This window comes from Myripristis murdjan, chromosome 8 (assembly GCF_902150065.1).
Source record: "Myripristis murdjan chromosome 8, fMyrMur1.1, whole genome shotgun sequence".
NCBI classification, from domain to species: Eukaryota; Metazoa; Chordata; class Actinopteri; order Holocentriformes; family Holocentridae; genus Myripristis; species Myripristis murdjan.
This window is the reverse complement of record NC_043987.1, coordinates 25,720,622-25,736,032: the sequence shown is the minus strand read 5'-3', so window position 1 is coordinate 25,736,032 and position 15,411 is coordinate 25,720,622. Positions and strand designations below refer to the sequence as shown.

General features: G+C 41.4%; 1 protein-coding gene across 3 annotated transcripts; it reads right to left on the bottom strand.

Annotated features, from left to right (window-relative positions):
- Positions 1 to 2,404: 2,404 nt before the first annotated feature.
- znf281a (zinc finger protein 281a) lies at positions 2,405 to 15,020 on the bottom strand. 3 transcript variants are annotated; one of them, XM_030058243.1, is made up of 7 exons: positions 14,844 to 15,020; positions 12,618 to 13,075; positions 10,465 to 10,566; positions 9,672 to 9,792; positions 6,885 to 6,968; positions 6,640 to 6,758; positions 2,405 to 6,460 (listed from the first exon to the last, which is right to left on the bottom strand). In XM_030058243.1, the coding sequence occupies exons 2-7, from the start codon at positions 13,020 to 13,022 to the stop codon at positions 4,835 to 4,837; spliced, it is 2,457 nt and encodes an 818-aa protein (XP_029914103.1). In that variant the 5' UTR covers positions 13,023 to 13,075; positions 14,844 to 15,020; the 3' UTR covers positions 2,405 to 4,834. The 3 variants fall into 3 exon arrangements, with proteins under 3 accessions (XP_029914103.1, XP_029914105.1, XP_029914104.1); XM_030058245.1 differs by lacking the exon at positions 14,844 to 15,020 and adding an exon at positions 14,570 to 14,687; XM_030058244.1 differs by lacking the exon at positions 14,844 to 15,020 and adding an exon at positions 14,304 to 14,506.
- Positions 15,021 to 15,411: the final 391 nt, after the last annotated feature.

Here is a 15,411-nt window from a genome sequence, read left to right as displayed (position 1 = left end):
CTGTCTTGCTGACTGGAAGGAGCTGCCCTATTCCGAGCAGCGTTCCTCATGGGCGACCTAGTTTAATCACGTCACTTTCCTCCGGGTCACTCCTTTGCTCTTTTGCCGGTCTTGCTTAAACCTTTATGGCATTTTTTTTTTTTTTTTTTACAAAGAAAGCAACCCACTTATCAACACTGACTCATGACAATGTGAAGGGAGCATCAAGTGAAAAATTACCTGAACAGAGACTTGGGCAATGTCATGATCACGCCACAGCTAAATGAAGAAATTGAGTAATTTATTAACAAGGGAAAAGGGTTTGGCTTTGACTCACACTGGTGTTCACACTGGTGGACAAACGTAAAGCCAAATTACATGAAGACAGGGGTATCTTAATTGTAATGTCAGCCAGGAGAGAATTAGATTTCCAGTAAATCAATATAAAGTAAAGGATTTGTAATTCAAATGTGTACAAGGGAATATTTTACAGCTTCATTTCTCAGTGATTCAGGACAACCCACTTCTCATTTTCATTTAAGGAAGCAATTTAATTCCTCTCAACAGAAAAGGAAATAAAGGGATGTGAACCCATTGATATATGATTGCATAAAAAAAAAAAGATTAAATTTATTCCTTTGGAAGAAATACTGTCTTCTATCTAATTAAAATGAAAAACCGGTGCTTTTGAAATGAAGCAATTTATGTCACAACTGTGAACAATGTTGCCAGGACTCAAGGGCTGGACCATGAAAAAGACTATAATTTCTGTTATTAGACACAATGAAGATGAGCATGTGTGTGATATAATGTTGGTGCCAAGTGTTACGGTTCTTAAGTGGATACAATCTGGGGTTGATTTAATATACAAATATTTGTATTTCAATTACATTAGATTATTAAGACTGTGTAATGAACGGCAATGACCTATATGAGAATAATGTGTGAACTCTGAAGTTACTCTAAAGTAAATAAATATATTCAATTTGTTTTTATTTATTAAGGGAAAACATCTGATTTAGGGTGAAAAACATATGACTTTAAGAATCACATACATTGTGAATATACTCTGTCACTGACCTAGTCCCAAATTAATAAAAAAAAAAAAAAAATCCTCTCTCAGAAAATAAAGTAATAATAATAATAATAACAAAAGGGATGATTCAACCCAAGAGGAAGCTCTAGTCGTTTCTAGTTGAATTGCTCTCATGCTGGTGTTGTTTCTATAATGTGTGATGTGAATTTATAGGGGTGAATCAGGGGTGAACCTTCAGCCCACTATAACATCACCTCTCTTTCCATTGATTTGAATGATGCTGTTGAATTGGCTCAGTGGGTAAGACAACCATGTTCAGGTCCAACTGTGTTTATTCAGAACCCCTAATCACCATTATAGTCCAGGCAGGCCAGGAGCGCCATGGGTGCCAAGTGAGCAATTATTAGCTCAAATCAAATACAGTCAATTATTCATCAGGAATCCCGGGTGCCAAGTTTGAGACAGACACTCATCGGTTTGAGTCTGTTTGTCTACAAATGATCTGCAACACACAGTCAGTGTCCACTTTATTGGGTCCACTTGTCCAATCTAACACAATTAATTGTAACAGCTCTGCCATACATTCCACCTTTTAATAAAGTTTACTATGTTCAGATTTTGTTGATAATGTGCTGATTATGTAACTTTAATTCTATGTTTATTACTGAGGTTGTAGTTTATAGAGGTCTTGTGCTGGCCTATGCTATATTGAGAGGTGTTTCTATTTTTTTTGTCCTCACTATTTATACACGAGGGGGACAGAATAGTGGAAACACCTCTCAATAAAATGCAGTCCAGTACAACAGCACCACTAACTATGAGCTCAGCGCCAAAAATAGAATTGAATGAACACCTCTATTGTGACACAAAGAAAACCTGAGCAATATAGGCATCATAAAAGGAAACTTTATGGCAGAACAGTTGGATTGGATTGTTGTAGATTGTACAGGTGGACCTGTACAACGTACCAAACAACCTGTTGTTAGGTCAGTTCAGCTCAGCAAATAACTACGACTAAAGAAGTTGCCACAGAGCTACTAAGCTACTAGAGGTGAAACAAGGCATGCGGCACTCCACTTGATCCACTGATGAATCTCTATCACCACCTGGTGGTGAAAATAAATACAGCCGCATGAAGTATTATTGCGTGTCATATGTGGTGTGCAGGGCCTAACCGTAACACACACTTCTGATAAGCTAGACTGTCCAGCATGGTATTAAATGGCCCGGTGCCAACCACTTAAAATCATTAGCAATATCCTGTACACACTTATGATAACAATTGATAAAGGTGAAACACTTCATTTCACTGTAAACATAAAAATGCATTTAACTGAAGTGTCAAACACCTGTAACACCATTTACCACATAAAGGATGAGAGTAATAGCTCTTGATAACAGTATTTTATTGTTTTTTTTCCCTAATCAGTTTTAAATTCATTGGACAAGTACAGCCTTGTGAAACATGTCACAAGAATCTGAGAAAAAAAAAAAAAAAAAGTGGATAATGTCAGCTACAAAATTTGGTGGTCACAAAAAAGGGGGAAAGAAAGATAATAGAAAAAAATATGCAATTTATATTGGGGTCAAAATTAAGTAAATTAAGATGTAGTGTTTTGTACATTATTGTAAACAATAAGCATGCGCCAATACAACATGGCAGGTAACAAAATCCATGGAGGAGACGGGAGGTCAGGAGTCTAACTGTAGACTGAACACTGGTTGGCATAGAGACATTTACAGAAACCCTTAAGCCACAACACTTCTTAACGGGTCACATAAATGTCATTTTCACAAATGTTTAAAAATAGTCACACAGAAACATGACATTTTTACATACAACAGCATCTCTGCTACATACATCAAACCTTCACTCCTTTGTCCCTGGTTTGCAGTGATATGAGGTATATGATTCTAGTTCTTGTTTACCCCTCAACCATTCAACACAGCATATTATTCTAGTGGTTGCTTGCTGTCCCCTGTGATATTGCAACATTGCAGTCGTTCAGCCATGTTTCATGATTGCTTAAGACAAGGGGGCACTGGGGCGTAAAAGGGTTTAAAAACTCATTCAGCAGAGAGATATCATTTCCAGCACTAAGGGCTACTTTTACCTATGGAAGACAGCGCAATTATTGTTGGATTTACAAAAAACGCACAGCATAAACACATTTAAAAATAATTGTATGGTCAGCCAAGAAGTTACATCTAACACTTTCCATATCTTCAGACAATGTCTTGCACCTGTATTTCCCAGGAATAGGCACCCATTTCCGAACGGGACAAATATGTTTGGTACTGCCAGCACACATGAAAAGGTCTGATCAATTCTCAGTTACAGTTTTGTACAATTTAGTAAGTTGCCTCTTCTGCATATATGGCTGCCTCATTAACAACAGAAGAAATACTCAATCACTAACATACTGGTCATCGAACTTAATAATAAACATAGCTGCTAAACTGGGTAACAATTAAAACTAAAACTAGGGGCTGTGGATTACATTTACAATATCCCATTTAAATATTAAGTTTTTTTTTTTTGTTGTTTTTAAAGACTGCCCCCCTCCCGCAATCTAACCCTTCCCTAAACATGATAATGAAAAGAGACAATGTTAATAAAAAAAATCCCATGACAACCACCCACTTTCGCATATAAACCCTGCCCCCCTCCCACCATCCCATACAAACCATACTATCCAAACCCATCCAGACATGTTCATCCCCAGAAACCCCATCTGCATATTCCCAAACTCAAAAAACAAAAACAGACATCTTTTTCGAAAGCCAGTCCATTTGTGGCGTTTGAGCTTTCATGATCCGATGGGGTTTATTCAATGTAATAAACGGCTCAAAGTGCTAATTGGATTCTTTTAAAGAAATAAGAGAACTGAGGAAGAAGAGGGGGATATGAAGGGGAAGGCCATTCTATCGCTGTCCAACAGCAACCTCTATTGGCCAAAGAAAAGCCCTAACATCACTTTTGTTCTCCAAAAATATAACAAGGACAACATTTACCCCCTTAATCAGTCCCCCTTTCTTCCTCTACTTCACCCGGCAGTTCCCCAGAATGATTAAATCTGTTATTTTACATAATATATATTCTTATAAATATAGATATATATATGGCCCTTATTGAAGAAAACATTGACAAGTTTCACATTGACAAGAAAGTACCATAATCTCTATATAGCCAAGTGGAAAGTGTTCTCAGTGTTCAAGTGAGCTGGCAGCAATCTGTTATTGTCGCACTCATTCACCAAGGAATATAACATAAGAAAAATACCCTCTTAAGTTGCAAGCTTACACTTCTGAGACAAGTGCTCACTGCACCTAATAGGCTTCTCCTTTTCCACTTTTTCCTGAGTAATACTTTTAACCTTGTAACAGACAATAACTTCTTTTTTTTTTGCTATTTCAGTTCTGGGCTATTCCCTGCCATCATGGTTAAGCCATTATTATTTTACAATTGTAAAGTTGATTGCTAAAACATGTCAGCTCATGGGAAAAGAAACAAGTCTGTTGCTACTCTACTTTTGCTTAAAAAGTACTTTCGACGATTAACAAGCAGACCTAATGACACTAATATGAAATGAATAAAGAGACAATACATATTTAACTTAAAAAATTGATATTCTAAAAACAAAAAATTGCATTTGTAGGAGGCCTTACAGGCCTATCCTAGGGAGAGGAGTGGGGCATATAAACATAGCATCAGTAAATAATTAAAATAAAAATATCACTTAAAAAAATAATAACAATAATAATAATAAAATAGGAGCACAAAAAACAACAACAGCGTATTCTCACCCTCCCAGGCCCTCATCTGTAGCTTTGGCTTGTTGGGGTTTTGGAACCTGTACTTACTGGCTCATTGACATCGGCTAACAAACTACTATACCCTGAGAATTCAGACACAGGTGTCCTTATCCTGTGATCGACCTCCCCACTAGAGTCAGTGCCATAAGACAATCCACGTCCATCTGACTTGAACTGGGAGCCAAAGGCCTGGGCAAAGTTCTCAATCTGGTAGGAAGGCTTGGAGGAGTCCAGAGAGGCCAGGTCCTGCGACGTGGCCAGAGGGTAAACTGCAGTGCCACTCTTGCCTGGCGGCTGGTCCTTCTGGCTGCTCAGGTCAGATGGGCTAATCTGGTAGGAGGAAGGGGGCGTGGAGGAGTGCTGCTTCTCCATCTGGTCAGTGAGCTCCTGAGACGGGGTAAGCTGCTGGTGTGTGGAAGGCTCCAGGCTGCTCAGCTGGAAGCTGTGCTGTGGCGAGGAGCCAGTCAGCATTGCAAAGTGAGACTTTGGCACGGAGGAGGGCAGCGAGGGCGAGACCACCGACTGGCCAAACCCGCACTCCAGAGGGGAAGTAGTGTAGATGTTCTTGTCAGAGTAGAGGGGATTGCCCGGGTGGGAGCTGGTGAACAGTCCAGAGGCAGGAGGCCCAGGGCCCAAAGGGAAGCTGGCACTGTGGCTGGTGCGCTCCAAGGCCTGCAGCAGGAAGCGAGAGTATTCGTGCATGACAGTCTTGTCTCCAGTTGGGCTGGGGGTGTCAGTGTTGTGGCCGAGGTCAGGTCCCTCAGCTGAGGGAGGGTGCAGTTCCACATGCTGGTCACTAATGTCAAAGTGCACATCGTGGTGTGAGCCGTCTGGTTTCTGGGTGTAGTGGTCGAGCAGACTCTGCAGCACCTCGTCAGGGATCCCTGACTTATCGTGCTTGTACACACCCATGGAAGAGGTGTCCAACAGACTCAGAGGTGTGTCACCGTCCATCACACCAGAAACCACACCCTGGATGACCGACTGCTGGGAAGACAGGTGTCCAACGCCAACGTCATATTCACTGCTGGTTCCTCCAGCCACCAATGCAGGCGCATTGTTTGCTGCATGAAGATAGCGTCTCTTCTTGAGAAACTGCATGGCGTCGTCGTAGTTGCTACTGGTGGGGCCTGCTTTAGCCCTATTACCCTGCATGAGGCCGAGGCTATCCATGCCCCCACTTTGCACCATGGGGTCTGGTTTATCCTGCCCTAGTCCTGCCTTATCGAGGCCCTTACGATTGGCCTTCTTGAATGCCATCTTTGGAGCTCGGCCATGGGGGCTCTGGTGCATGCTGGACCCTGGCTCAGTAGAGGACACAGTTTGATTTGCCACAGAGTATTCATGGACACTGTAGCCTGCAGATACTGATCCATGAATATGTGAGGTTACTTGACCTGCTGCCGCTCCCCCTGTCCCCTTTTTCTTCTTGCGCTCCCCTCCCTCTCCAGAGTTTTTAGACCTACCCCTCTTTCTGCCAGGAGCCCCAGCATTTCCCTGAGTGATTCCATAGCTGCCATGTCCCATGTCTGCACAGCCCAGGTCCAACATCCCAGGCTCCAGCCCCTTTATTATGGCTTCTCCACAGGTTCGCTTGTGCTTAAGCAATCGGTCTGTCCTAGAAAAATACTGCAAGGCAAAAACACCACAAGTTTTTTTGAAACTAATAATGAAGAATGATCCTTTGGCAAGGGACACAAAAAATCTGCACAGACAGTATAATTTTAAAATACGACAAATCCAATTCCTTGAATCTAGGAAGCAAAAAGTTGTGAAAACGCTGTGGTGGATATTTGAGGCTCACTAACCTGTTGGCAGGTCTCACATCTGTACGGCTTTTCTCCACTGTGTGTCCTCTTGTGCCTCTCCATATGGTACTTCTGAATAAAACGCATGTTACACTGGTCACAGCTGAAGGGCTTCTCTCCTGACAAACAGAAACAGCACAAGTCAAGATTAGACATCTTCAGGTTCACTGAAAGTTGACTCACAGTGACTCAAAGGTTGCGTCAGGCCCTGCGGCGATATGAGCTGTTGTTATTCAATCACTTACCGCTGTGGATCTTCTCATGCCGCTGAAGTAGGTACTTCTGAATGAAGCTCATGTTACACTGACTGCATCTGAATGGTCTTTCACCTGAAATAAGTCCACAAGCAAGAATTTTGCATGATTACAATATTTTTTTACCCCCTAGCACTGAAAATTAGCCAAACAACAAAAGTCATTACATTTCCTCATCAAGGTTTACTTACGCTCTCTACTTCTAGATTATAGGCCTAGTAATTATCCACTGTTTTCATGGAAAAAAATTAAACCGATTAAATAAATTAGTCAAGAATTCAAAATACAAAAACAGCCATATTTTACAGCACAACCAGATTCATTGGCTTTAAAGACATTTCTCACATTTGTTAAAAAGGTGCCAGAGAGAAATATGAAAATAAATTTAATCAGAACTTAAATTTAAGTGTAGTACATTCAATTGTATGACTAAAAATGGTCATTCAACACAGCAGGACAACAGAAAAGTAATAAATCAATTTTACTATGTGTGATCTCAGTAGCTTTAGAGTAATGGGCTTACAGTGAAGCAAATTTCTGAAACTAATTGCTTGTGCACAATCTTGAGCTGATTATTCCACTTTAAATACTTATTTCCCCTGCTATGCATTACAGATTTCCTGTAGTTTTCTGATGAAAGAATTTATCATGTGACAGCTACTCATTCCAGGAAAAAAAAAAGGAATTACAAAGCCCAGTGCTAAAACTGATACCGAGTTACAGTTAAGGACAAAATACAATACACAACAAAACAAGGGTGCACAGAAAAGAGTCAGTATAAAAATGAATTATAATAAAGCAGTGTAGAAGCTTTGCATTGCCAGCACGTATCTTCAAGCAGCCACATTCAGTGCCATCATGGAGGTGTTTTGGAAAACTGTCTGTGCAGAAATAATGTTTACATAATACATATACAACACCTGTGCAAGGGAAAAAAAAAGATATGGATCCCTGAGAGAGTTTTGTGACTGTCAGTAATGCCATAAGAAAAGTTTAACAGAATGATACGGTAGACTTGTTTAAAAATTTTGGTTATTCTGACATTGTGAACTCTTGTTTCTCTTCCTAAAAGGTTAAAAAGAGGTCTGCCAGCCAGCTAACTAGGCTGCAGGTAAACTGCAAAGCATCCAGTGATAATGTTGAGACGTGACTACTAGCCACACTCGCTGCTAGTTCTGAATATTTTTGCAAATGCACACATCAGCTGTGTTTACAAGACAGTGATGGTGGCCTGATCAAATACTATTGGTTCGCTAGATAACAAGCTGACATTATCCTAAAAACAAAATGGATCTGATATTTCAGCGCTGAAATGATCACCTCCCAGTCAAAAAAAGTGCAGAAATCAGTTTCTTACAGAGAATACATTGTTGCTAAAGAACTATGAGTACCAGAGGCTGAATTACCTGTACACCTCACTTGTACAAATCCATTTGTACAAAAATAATCCAACATTCAATGAGGTTTAAACTCAAACTGAAGGCTTAAAAGATGCCTATTTTTAACCTGCCTGACATAATTTTACCCATTGCAATGTGATGTATGTCCCTGCAGGTGCACACAGCAAATCCTCAACTAAAAAATAATAAAAAAAAAAGGGACAATTCTTAAAAGGAAAGCTGAAATCACTCAACACTATGGATAATAACAATATATTGAACAGAACTGTGATTGGATTTGCCATTGAATTATTCTTAGACCCATCTCCTCTCTCACTTTTTGTTTGCATTTTAAAAACGGTGATGCACACTGCAGTTCTGAGGATGACACAGACTGAGGAACAGCGGTGTGTGGGCACATCTCGAGGAAGAGTTCAATAATGTTGTAACTTGGCTTTCCATGGCAGTAACACAATGTTTTAGTTTTAGTTTATTGGACAATACTTTAAAATAGGCAACGAGCTGGCAAAGATAAGCCAACCAAGTTTGAAACCTATCTGTACAGTGGTCCTTGATAGTAAAATGATCAACAGTTGGCAGAGCGTCTTCAATACAGGCAAATCTTTTGAAATGACGCTTTTAGCATGAGATAATAAACAGATAAACAGAGTATGTGGTCGCTGTTCGACAGGTGAGGCTGAGAGAAGTGCACCTCCTCCCCCACGTGAAAAATTCAATGAAATAGGGCCAGTTCAAATCTGTAATTTCTGATTTCAAAGAGCTTAATGTGCTCTCAAAATTAAAAAAAAAAATCCTAGAGGAAGGAGACAGGCCATATCTTGCTGCTCAATATGTATCAACATCCCACAACCTGAGGGACACAGCGAATGATGGAGACACACACAGCACGCATAGCACGAGCACACACACATGCTCACACAGGATAGATCATATATATATTTAAATGATAATTAACAGATATTAATTTAAATGTTGATGATTTTTTTATGTATTGTTTAATGTTTTAATGTATTGTTATTGTGTCCAGATATTTGAACAAACTGTTCTTTGTTGCTTTGGCAAAATTGTTCTTGTAGCTTTCATGCCAATAAAGCTTTTGAACTGAATTGATAATTGTAGTTAATTTGCTTGTTTGAGAAATAAACCGATATTCACTGTACAGCTGTCAACAAGCGCTTCCTGACTGACAGTTCTGTTAAGATAATATTTGTAAAAGCCCAGCAGTTGTAATGATGGCGAGTTTCTGTCACCTAGAGGGATTCTTCTTGAACTGAGTCAGTAATTTTGTTAAAAGAAACTTTTTATTGCAATCCGAAAACAACAAGCACAAGAGAAAGACAATGTGAGCATGAGGATGGAAATGTGCACAGTCCAGTACCTGTGTGGATGAGGACATGTCTGCGTAGGTGATAGGAGCTTCTGAATGATGCGCTGCAGTGCTCACAGATGTGCGGCTTGGTTCCTGGCGACAGGCTGCCTCTGTCTGCATCCAGCATCGACTGCACAAACACACACACACACACACACACACACACACACAACACAGCAGAAACAGGTCTGATCAGCCTTCCTCTATGTCATCTGGATACATTAAAAATGTTTGATTATATTATTCATGATCTTTTGAAAATAATGAGAATAATATAATAAAGAAGTAGGCTAAAGAATGCATTATATTTCTATGCATAATTGAATGTGCAATAATGACAGTTTGACGCTTATTAGTGAAAAACTGCAGGTACTGCTCCGTGATACTGACATGTTTTCCTTAGGTCCAAGCACACGATTTTTATTAAAACAGTACGGAATAAAAGGTCAACAGAATATCTAATTTTATCTGCCACAAATGGCAGTTCATGATACAGAAAGACAGCAACTCTTGTACTTGTTGTTCAGACATACTTTCCTAATAAAATTCTGTTTATTATGGGTATCACATATCACGTGAATTGATTATATACATAAATTTGGAGCAGAACAGCTGTACAATACCCTAATCTTCCTGCTCACTTTGTAGTGATTACTGAATGCTGTGGATGGGGTAAATTTCTCAGTTCACTGAAAGGTCGCGTTTATGAGGACTTCAAATAAAAAAATAATTCATTTGCATATCAAAATATGATGCAATATATAAATAACTGCCAAGAAAAGAGAATGGGAATATGACAAACCTTTGCTTCACTTCGTTTCTTTCTTGGCTTCCCCTCCTGTCCATCACCATTTGACCTTCGACCTTTTCTCCCAGTGGACTCCTTTCCTAACCGACTCGGCAGCTGTGAAGATGACAAAGGGAGAGGGAGAGGCCGTGAGAGCGAGGCGAGACAAGGAAATTACTTGTCCGCAGGTTAAAGACCTTCAGTGTAAAACCAACAACAAACATGTCAACATTTGTTCCTTGTGCCAGCAAACATAACACTTAATGTCTAGTGACAGTCTGCTGGAATCTTGAAGGGTTATAGGTTGTTCCAGGAGATGCAATAACAAAGCTCAAAATTTGTGGCCCTCCTCATGCCTCCCTCTATAGATAAGCTGCCTGCAAATTCACAGCGAGGGCTATTCTAACACATAAACTAGGCTGCTTATGAAATTATTCATATTTAGAATGAGTAGCTGGTATTAAAATTCATCCTCTCATAAAGAATACGTGCAGTGCATTCATTTGGCAAGGGGGGGGGGTGGTATCCAGCTGCCCTTGAGCGCTGATCCCACCCCTTTCTTCCTTTTGTTTACCACCCCTCACTGCAATTTCATTTTCAATTAAACTTTATTACTTGAACAGGCTGCACCTCACTGCCATATGGAGGCTTGTACGCTGAATTTGAGTGTGTGCACATGCTGGAGCTCTCAAAATCACTCTAAATGTTGGATGAGATTAGGAGCAGGTCAAGCTAATACAAAATTAACTTTGATTTGGCCTTAGATTTCACAGGACTGGTGGCTGCAAATTGGCTGCACACGCACGAGAAATCCAGTAGCCTGAGGTAAGTGCAACAATTTGGGAGAATGCCAAAGACAAATACTTCTGACTGTAGGTCTTATTTTCTTCAACATCACTCTCCTGAGCATACTAAATTTATCTTAAGTGTGCCTGGCAGAAAGTAGTCATTTGTAAAGGGTTTTCTTTCTGATGTCAGAGAGGCCAGAGGGCTCCAATTATCTGCTGGCCTGTGTTTATATAAAGTCCCCGGTCTTGAGCTGTCCTTGCTCAGATCATTAAAAAAAAAAGAAAAGAAAAAAAAAAGAGCAGATTATGTGCAGAAAATATTATTCAGCTTTTTCTTTTTTTCAGAGCTTGAACCAAGAGCCCAGTGATGTCCAATGCCTGCCCATTGTTGTCCCACAGACAGACATGTGTGTGTATGTCTACTTGGAAAAAACACAAAAGAATAACAACCGAAATGAAGTGCAAGCTAAAACAAGACAGCCGTGTCCTTGCCAAGATGTTTTCATTCATGCTGACTGAGGCTGGATGACATCATCCTTCAAGCAAGCGGAGGGCTGATTTATATTTTGCATCTCAAGCCTTCAGTAGATTTATGTCACCATCACCCATTCCACACAAGCTCCTCCCCTGCCTGCACCCCTCCTCTCTCAGGCTCCTCCCTCTCAACCTGCTTTCATAATATTGGCTGTGTGACAAATCAGCATCTCAAAGGCTGGAGAGACAATTAAGAGCAACCAAGCTTCAAATCCACACATGTGGGCTGGCTTCACTGCGTGGGTGTTCACTATAACCATCTGATTGTCAATGAAAAATTAAAAGACTGCTACACACAAGGACAAATAGCTGTAAAGGAAATGTTTTTGGAAGTTACAGTTACCTTTGACTAAGATTATTCCATTTGAAGAGATCTCCATTGTTTATATGTTTTTTAAACCTAAGCTTAGTCTATACCTGTGCCTTCATCTCTGATATGTGTTTACATCTACATACATACATGAAAAATGTCACTGGAATGTGATTACAGACAACAATGCAAGCAGGGCAGAAAGTATGTAAACACTATACTCTGGGTTCTAGTGCAATAGTGATTGATTCCTTTAATAGCTCAATAAAAAAATAAATAAAGTTATGATTTAAGAGAATGGCCTGCCTGACTTCTCCTTGAGACTCTATTAGTTTTATTTCATTTGCAGTAACCAGGGCACATATGAACCACATTTCCAGGGGAGTCATCATTTATGAAACCATGAAAATGGCCTACTGCACTTTACTGTTTTAGTCTATGGGCAACAGCAACATCATAGCTTTTGCCATTATTAGAGAAAAAGAAATTAAACTCCCCCTTCCATTCTTCTGATTCATGCCATCAGAAGTACTTACTTGGCCTGTGCTGAGGTCATGCACCAGCAGGCTCTGGTGGTTGCCCACTGTCACCTCCAGCAGCTCTGTGCTCTTTCCAGGGCCTCCGGGATACAGCGGCAGACGATAATCATGCTCTGTCAGTTTTTCCTGCTTGATGCCCATGGTGTGAACGTAGTCTCCCACCCCCCCACACCCCTGACTGGCACCCAGGGTGGCCATGCTGCAGTCAGGCGAGTCCCGCTCCTTCTTGAGGATCATCTCTTGCGGTGGAAGGTCCTGCATGACAGACTGGGCAGCCAGCCGGGTGAAGCTGGTCACCGGGGGAAGGTGGCTGAACATGATCATGCCAGGGCCAAAATTGGAGTCCATTCCCCCATTGGAACGCAGGAATTCATTGCCTAGCTTGTCTTGAATGATGCTCATGGTGAATGTGGGTGGGCAGGTAGGAAAACTATAGGGTGCCAATCAGTGTCATCCTGAAGGGAAAATAACAGCAAGGATCAATGATGGAGACAGGAATAGCATACTGTATAGTGCTTTTCGGAAGCACACATAAGTAGCAATCAAGCAGTGAGGATAAACACAAATGATAGCCGACTAGACAATAATTACGGGGCCAGTTAAGCTCAGTCTTTGGGAATCATGGCCTCTGATCTCACATTTGAGTGCTTAGTCGGATTAAAAAATGAGGGTTTGTGGGTCAACAAAAGGCTACAGTCTGGCATGATAACATGAGGAAACAAGCAAAATACTGGACCTAAACTGCACAGCATTCACTGTCAGTGTGTATATACTTTGCTCGGCCAAAAGGTCACTGTGACTGCAGCGATGGACACAACATTAAATGAAGAAACAGAAGACTGAAGCTCTGTGTTAATCTGTTGGATGGACCAGCCCGACCCAGTCATCCTATTTGCATGGGTTTATCTGGCAATGAGAGAGCCTACAGCCTGCACTGGAGAGACTGTTGGTGTAAATAAACCACGCTGGGCTGATAAATGCTATTACGCATAACAAATCTACTGTGTGCTCTGTAATAGCTCTCTCTACCAAGGTGACTTTAATGGTTAACGCAGTCTGCTGAAATAGTTAACCGAGCCACATGCTTCATACACTGGCCGAAACTTAGGCGCAAGGTCACCACATTAAAAATTAAAATTAAATGGGATTATGTCCAACTCTGACTCAAGAGGGGTCAGGGAGGTATCCGTTTAACTCACTGATTTATGAATCCCTGCATTTTTCCATCAGCATACCATTTTATTACAAATCCCAATTACATTTTCTCCGAAAGGCTTCAAAATAAACATCCATTTGGCCGCTGCATGAACGAGCAATCTGGCTAATGTATGCTATGTGACTGATGCCAAATGCCTTCAGCTGCGTCGGTGCGCTAGCAATACGCAACTGCGCCGCCACACAGCCAACTTTTCCCCAAATGTGAACCAAAACCTCAGTTACCCCGAGCTAAACTCTCCTCTCGCAAAAAGAGCGTTTAAATTAAAACCGTGTAATTAGCGCACACCATGCTCTGCCTCCACTCGGGGAAGCGCCACTATCAAGCCTGCTAGCCATGCAATTAGCTGCACAGCTAACCATTTGGCTAAGCACTCTTGCGGGGCCCTTCTTTGTGATGCAGGATCAAGCAATTATTAATATGGCCATGCAATAACGACGGTGGATGTCTGCGCTCAATCAACTTACCATGCACGCTTTCACAGGAAACCCCTCGCAGTATTTTGAAACTCTGAGCTGTTTACTCTATATGTCAACTTCCGTCCGGGACTTTTTCTCAGAAGCATGTAAAAGATTTTAATTTGATGTTGAATAAAAGGTGCAAGACAGCAGCGCACCGTAGCGTTACACAAGGCAAACAAAATACGCGAGTTGGCGAATTTATCAAGGACGAATGTTGATTTCCTCCCGGATTAAACACAATTAAGGGCGTAATTTGCGCACACAATTTGTACCTATTTCTTTCAGTATTTTCTCCGGGTCGCTGGTGTTGAGGAGAGCGGACCGGCTGTGAGTGATGGAGCGGCAGCCCGGCAGCAGGGTTGACCCACAACAAACGGCCCATACAACTCCTGCGAACAATGATGCTAGCCGAGACAGCTAGCAGGCTAACTAGCGGTAATGTAGCGTTACTGCGCTGCGCTTTGTTGTCCGTCCCGTACGCGCTGCTCAACACCGCGGCGCCAAAGTCTGCCCCCCAAAAGTTAAGGTTTTATGTCTTCCCCTTACCAGTGCATGACCTCGACGTGCTCTTTTGGCTCGTACAGTCCGCCTTCAGCTGTCCGCTTCAGTCTTTAGAGCCAAAACATTGTTCTCCCGCAGCTGCTGTGTTCTTCCATCTTGCCTCGGCGCACGGCATTCTGGGTCCGACGGGCGACGGGTCCTGAGAGGAGTCACTGGAGGAGCACACTGCTGTGAGGTGGAGTTGGGCTGCTCTCTGTTGCTCTGCTACTATTATCTGCCAGTGGGAATTAAAATGAACATTGCAATGGTGGTGACATACAAGCAGTGTTGTAGTGGTGAGAACAAAAGGACACCAGTAGTGATCATTATAAGGCAGTCATAACAACCATCAACATAAACAATCAATAATGTTTTCAGAGAAGGAGTGATTTATGCTTTCCTGCATTTAAAAGACACAATCATCTTGTAAGTTGTATCGGTTCAAACTTAAGTATGGCAGGTTTGTTAATTCATGTCTTAAAGGTGCATGTCCTCATAATAAAGTTGGGGAAACTTCTTTTATAACTTCATGCCGTGCTGCATCATACCAGAGCACTTACTGCGGCTCTGATTG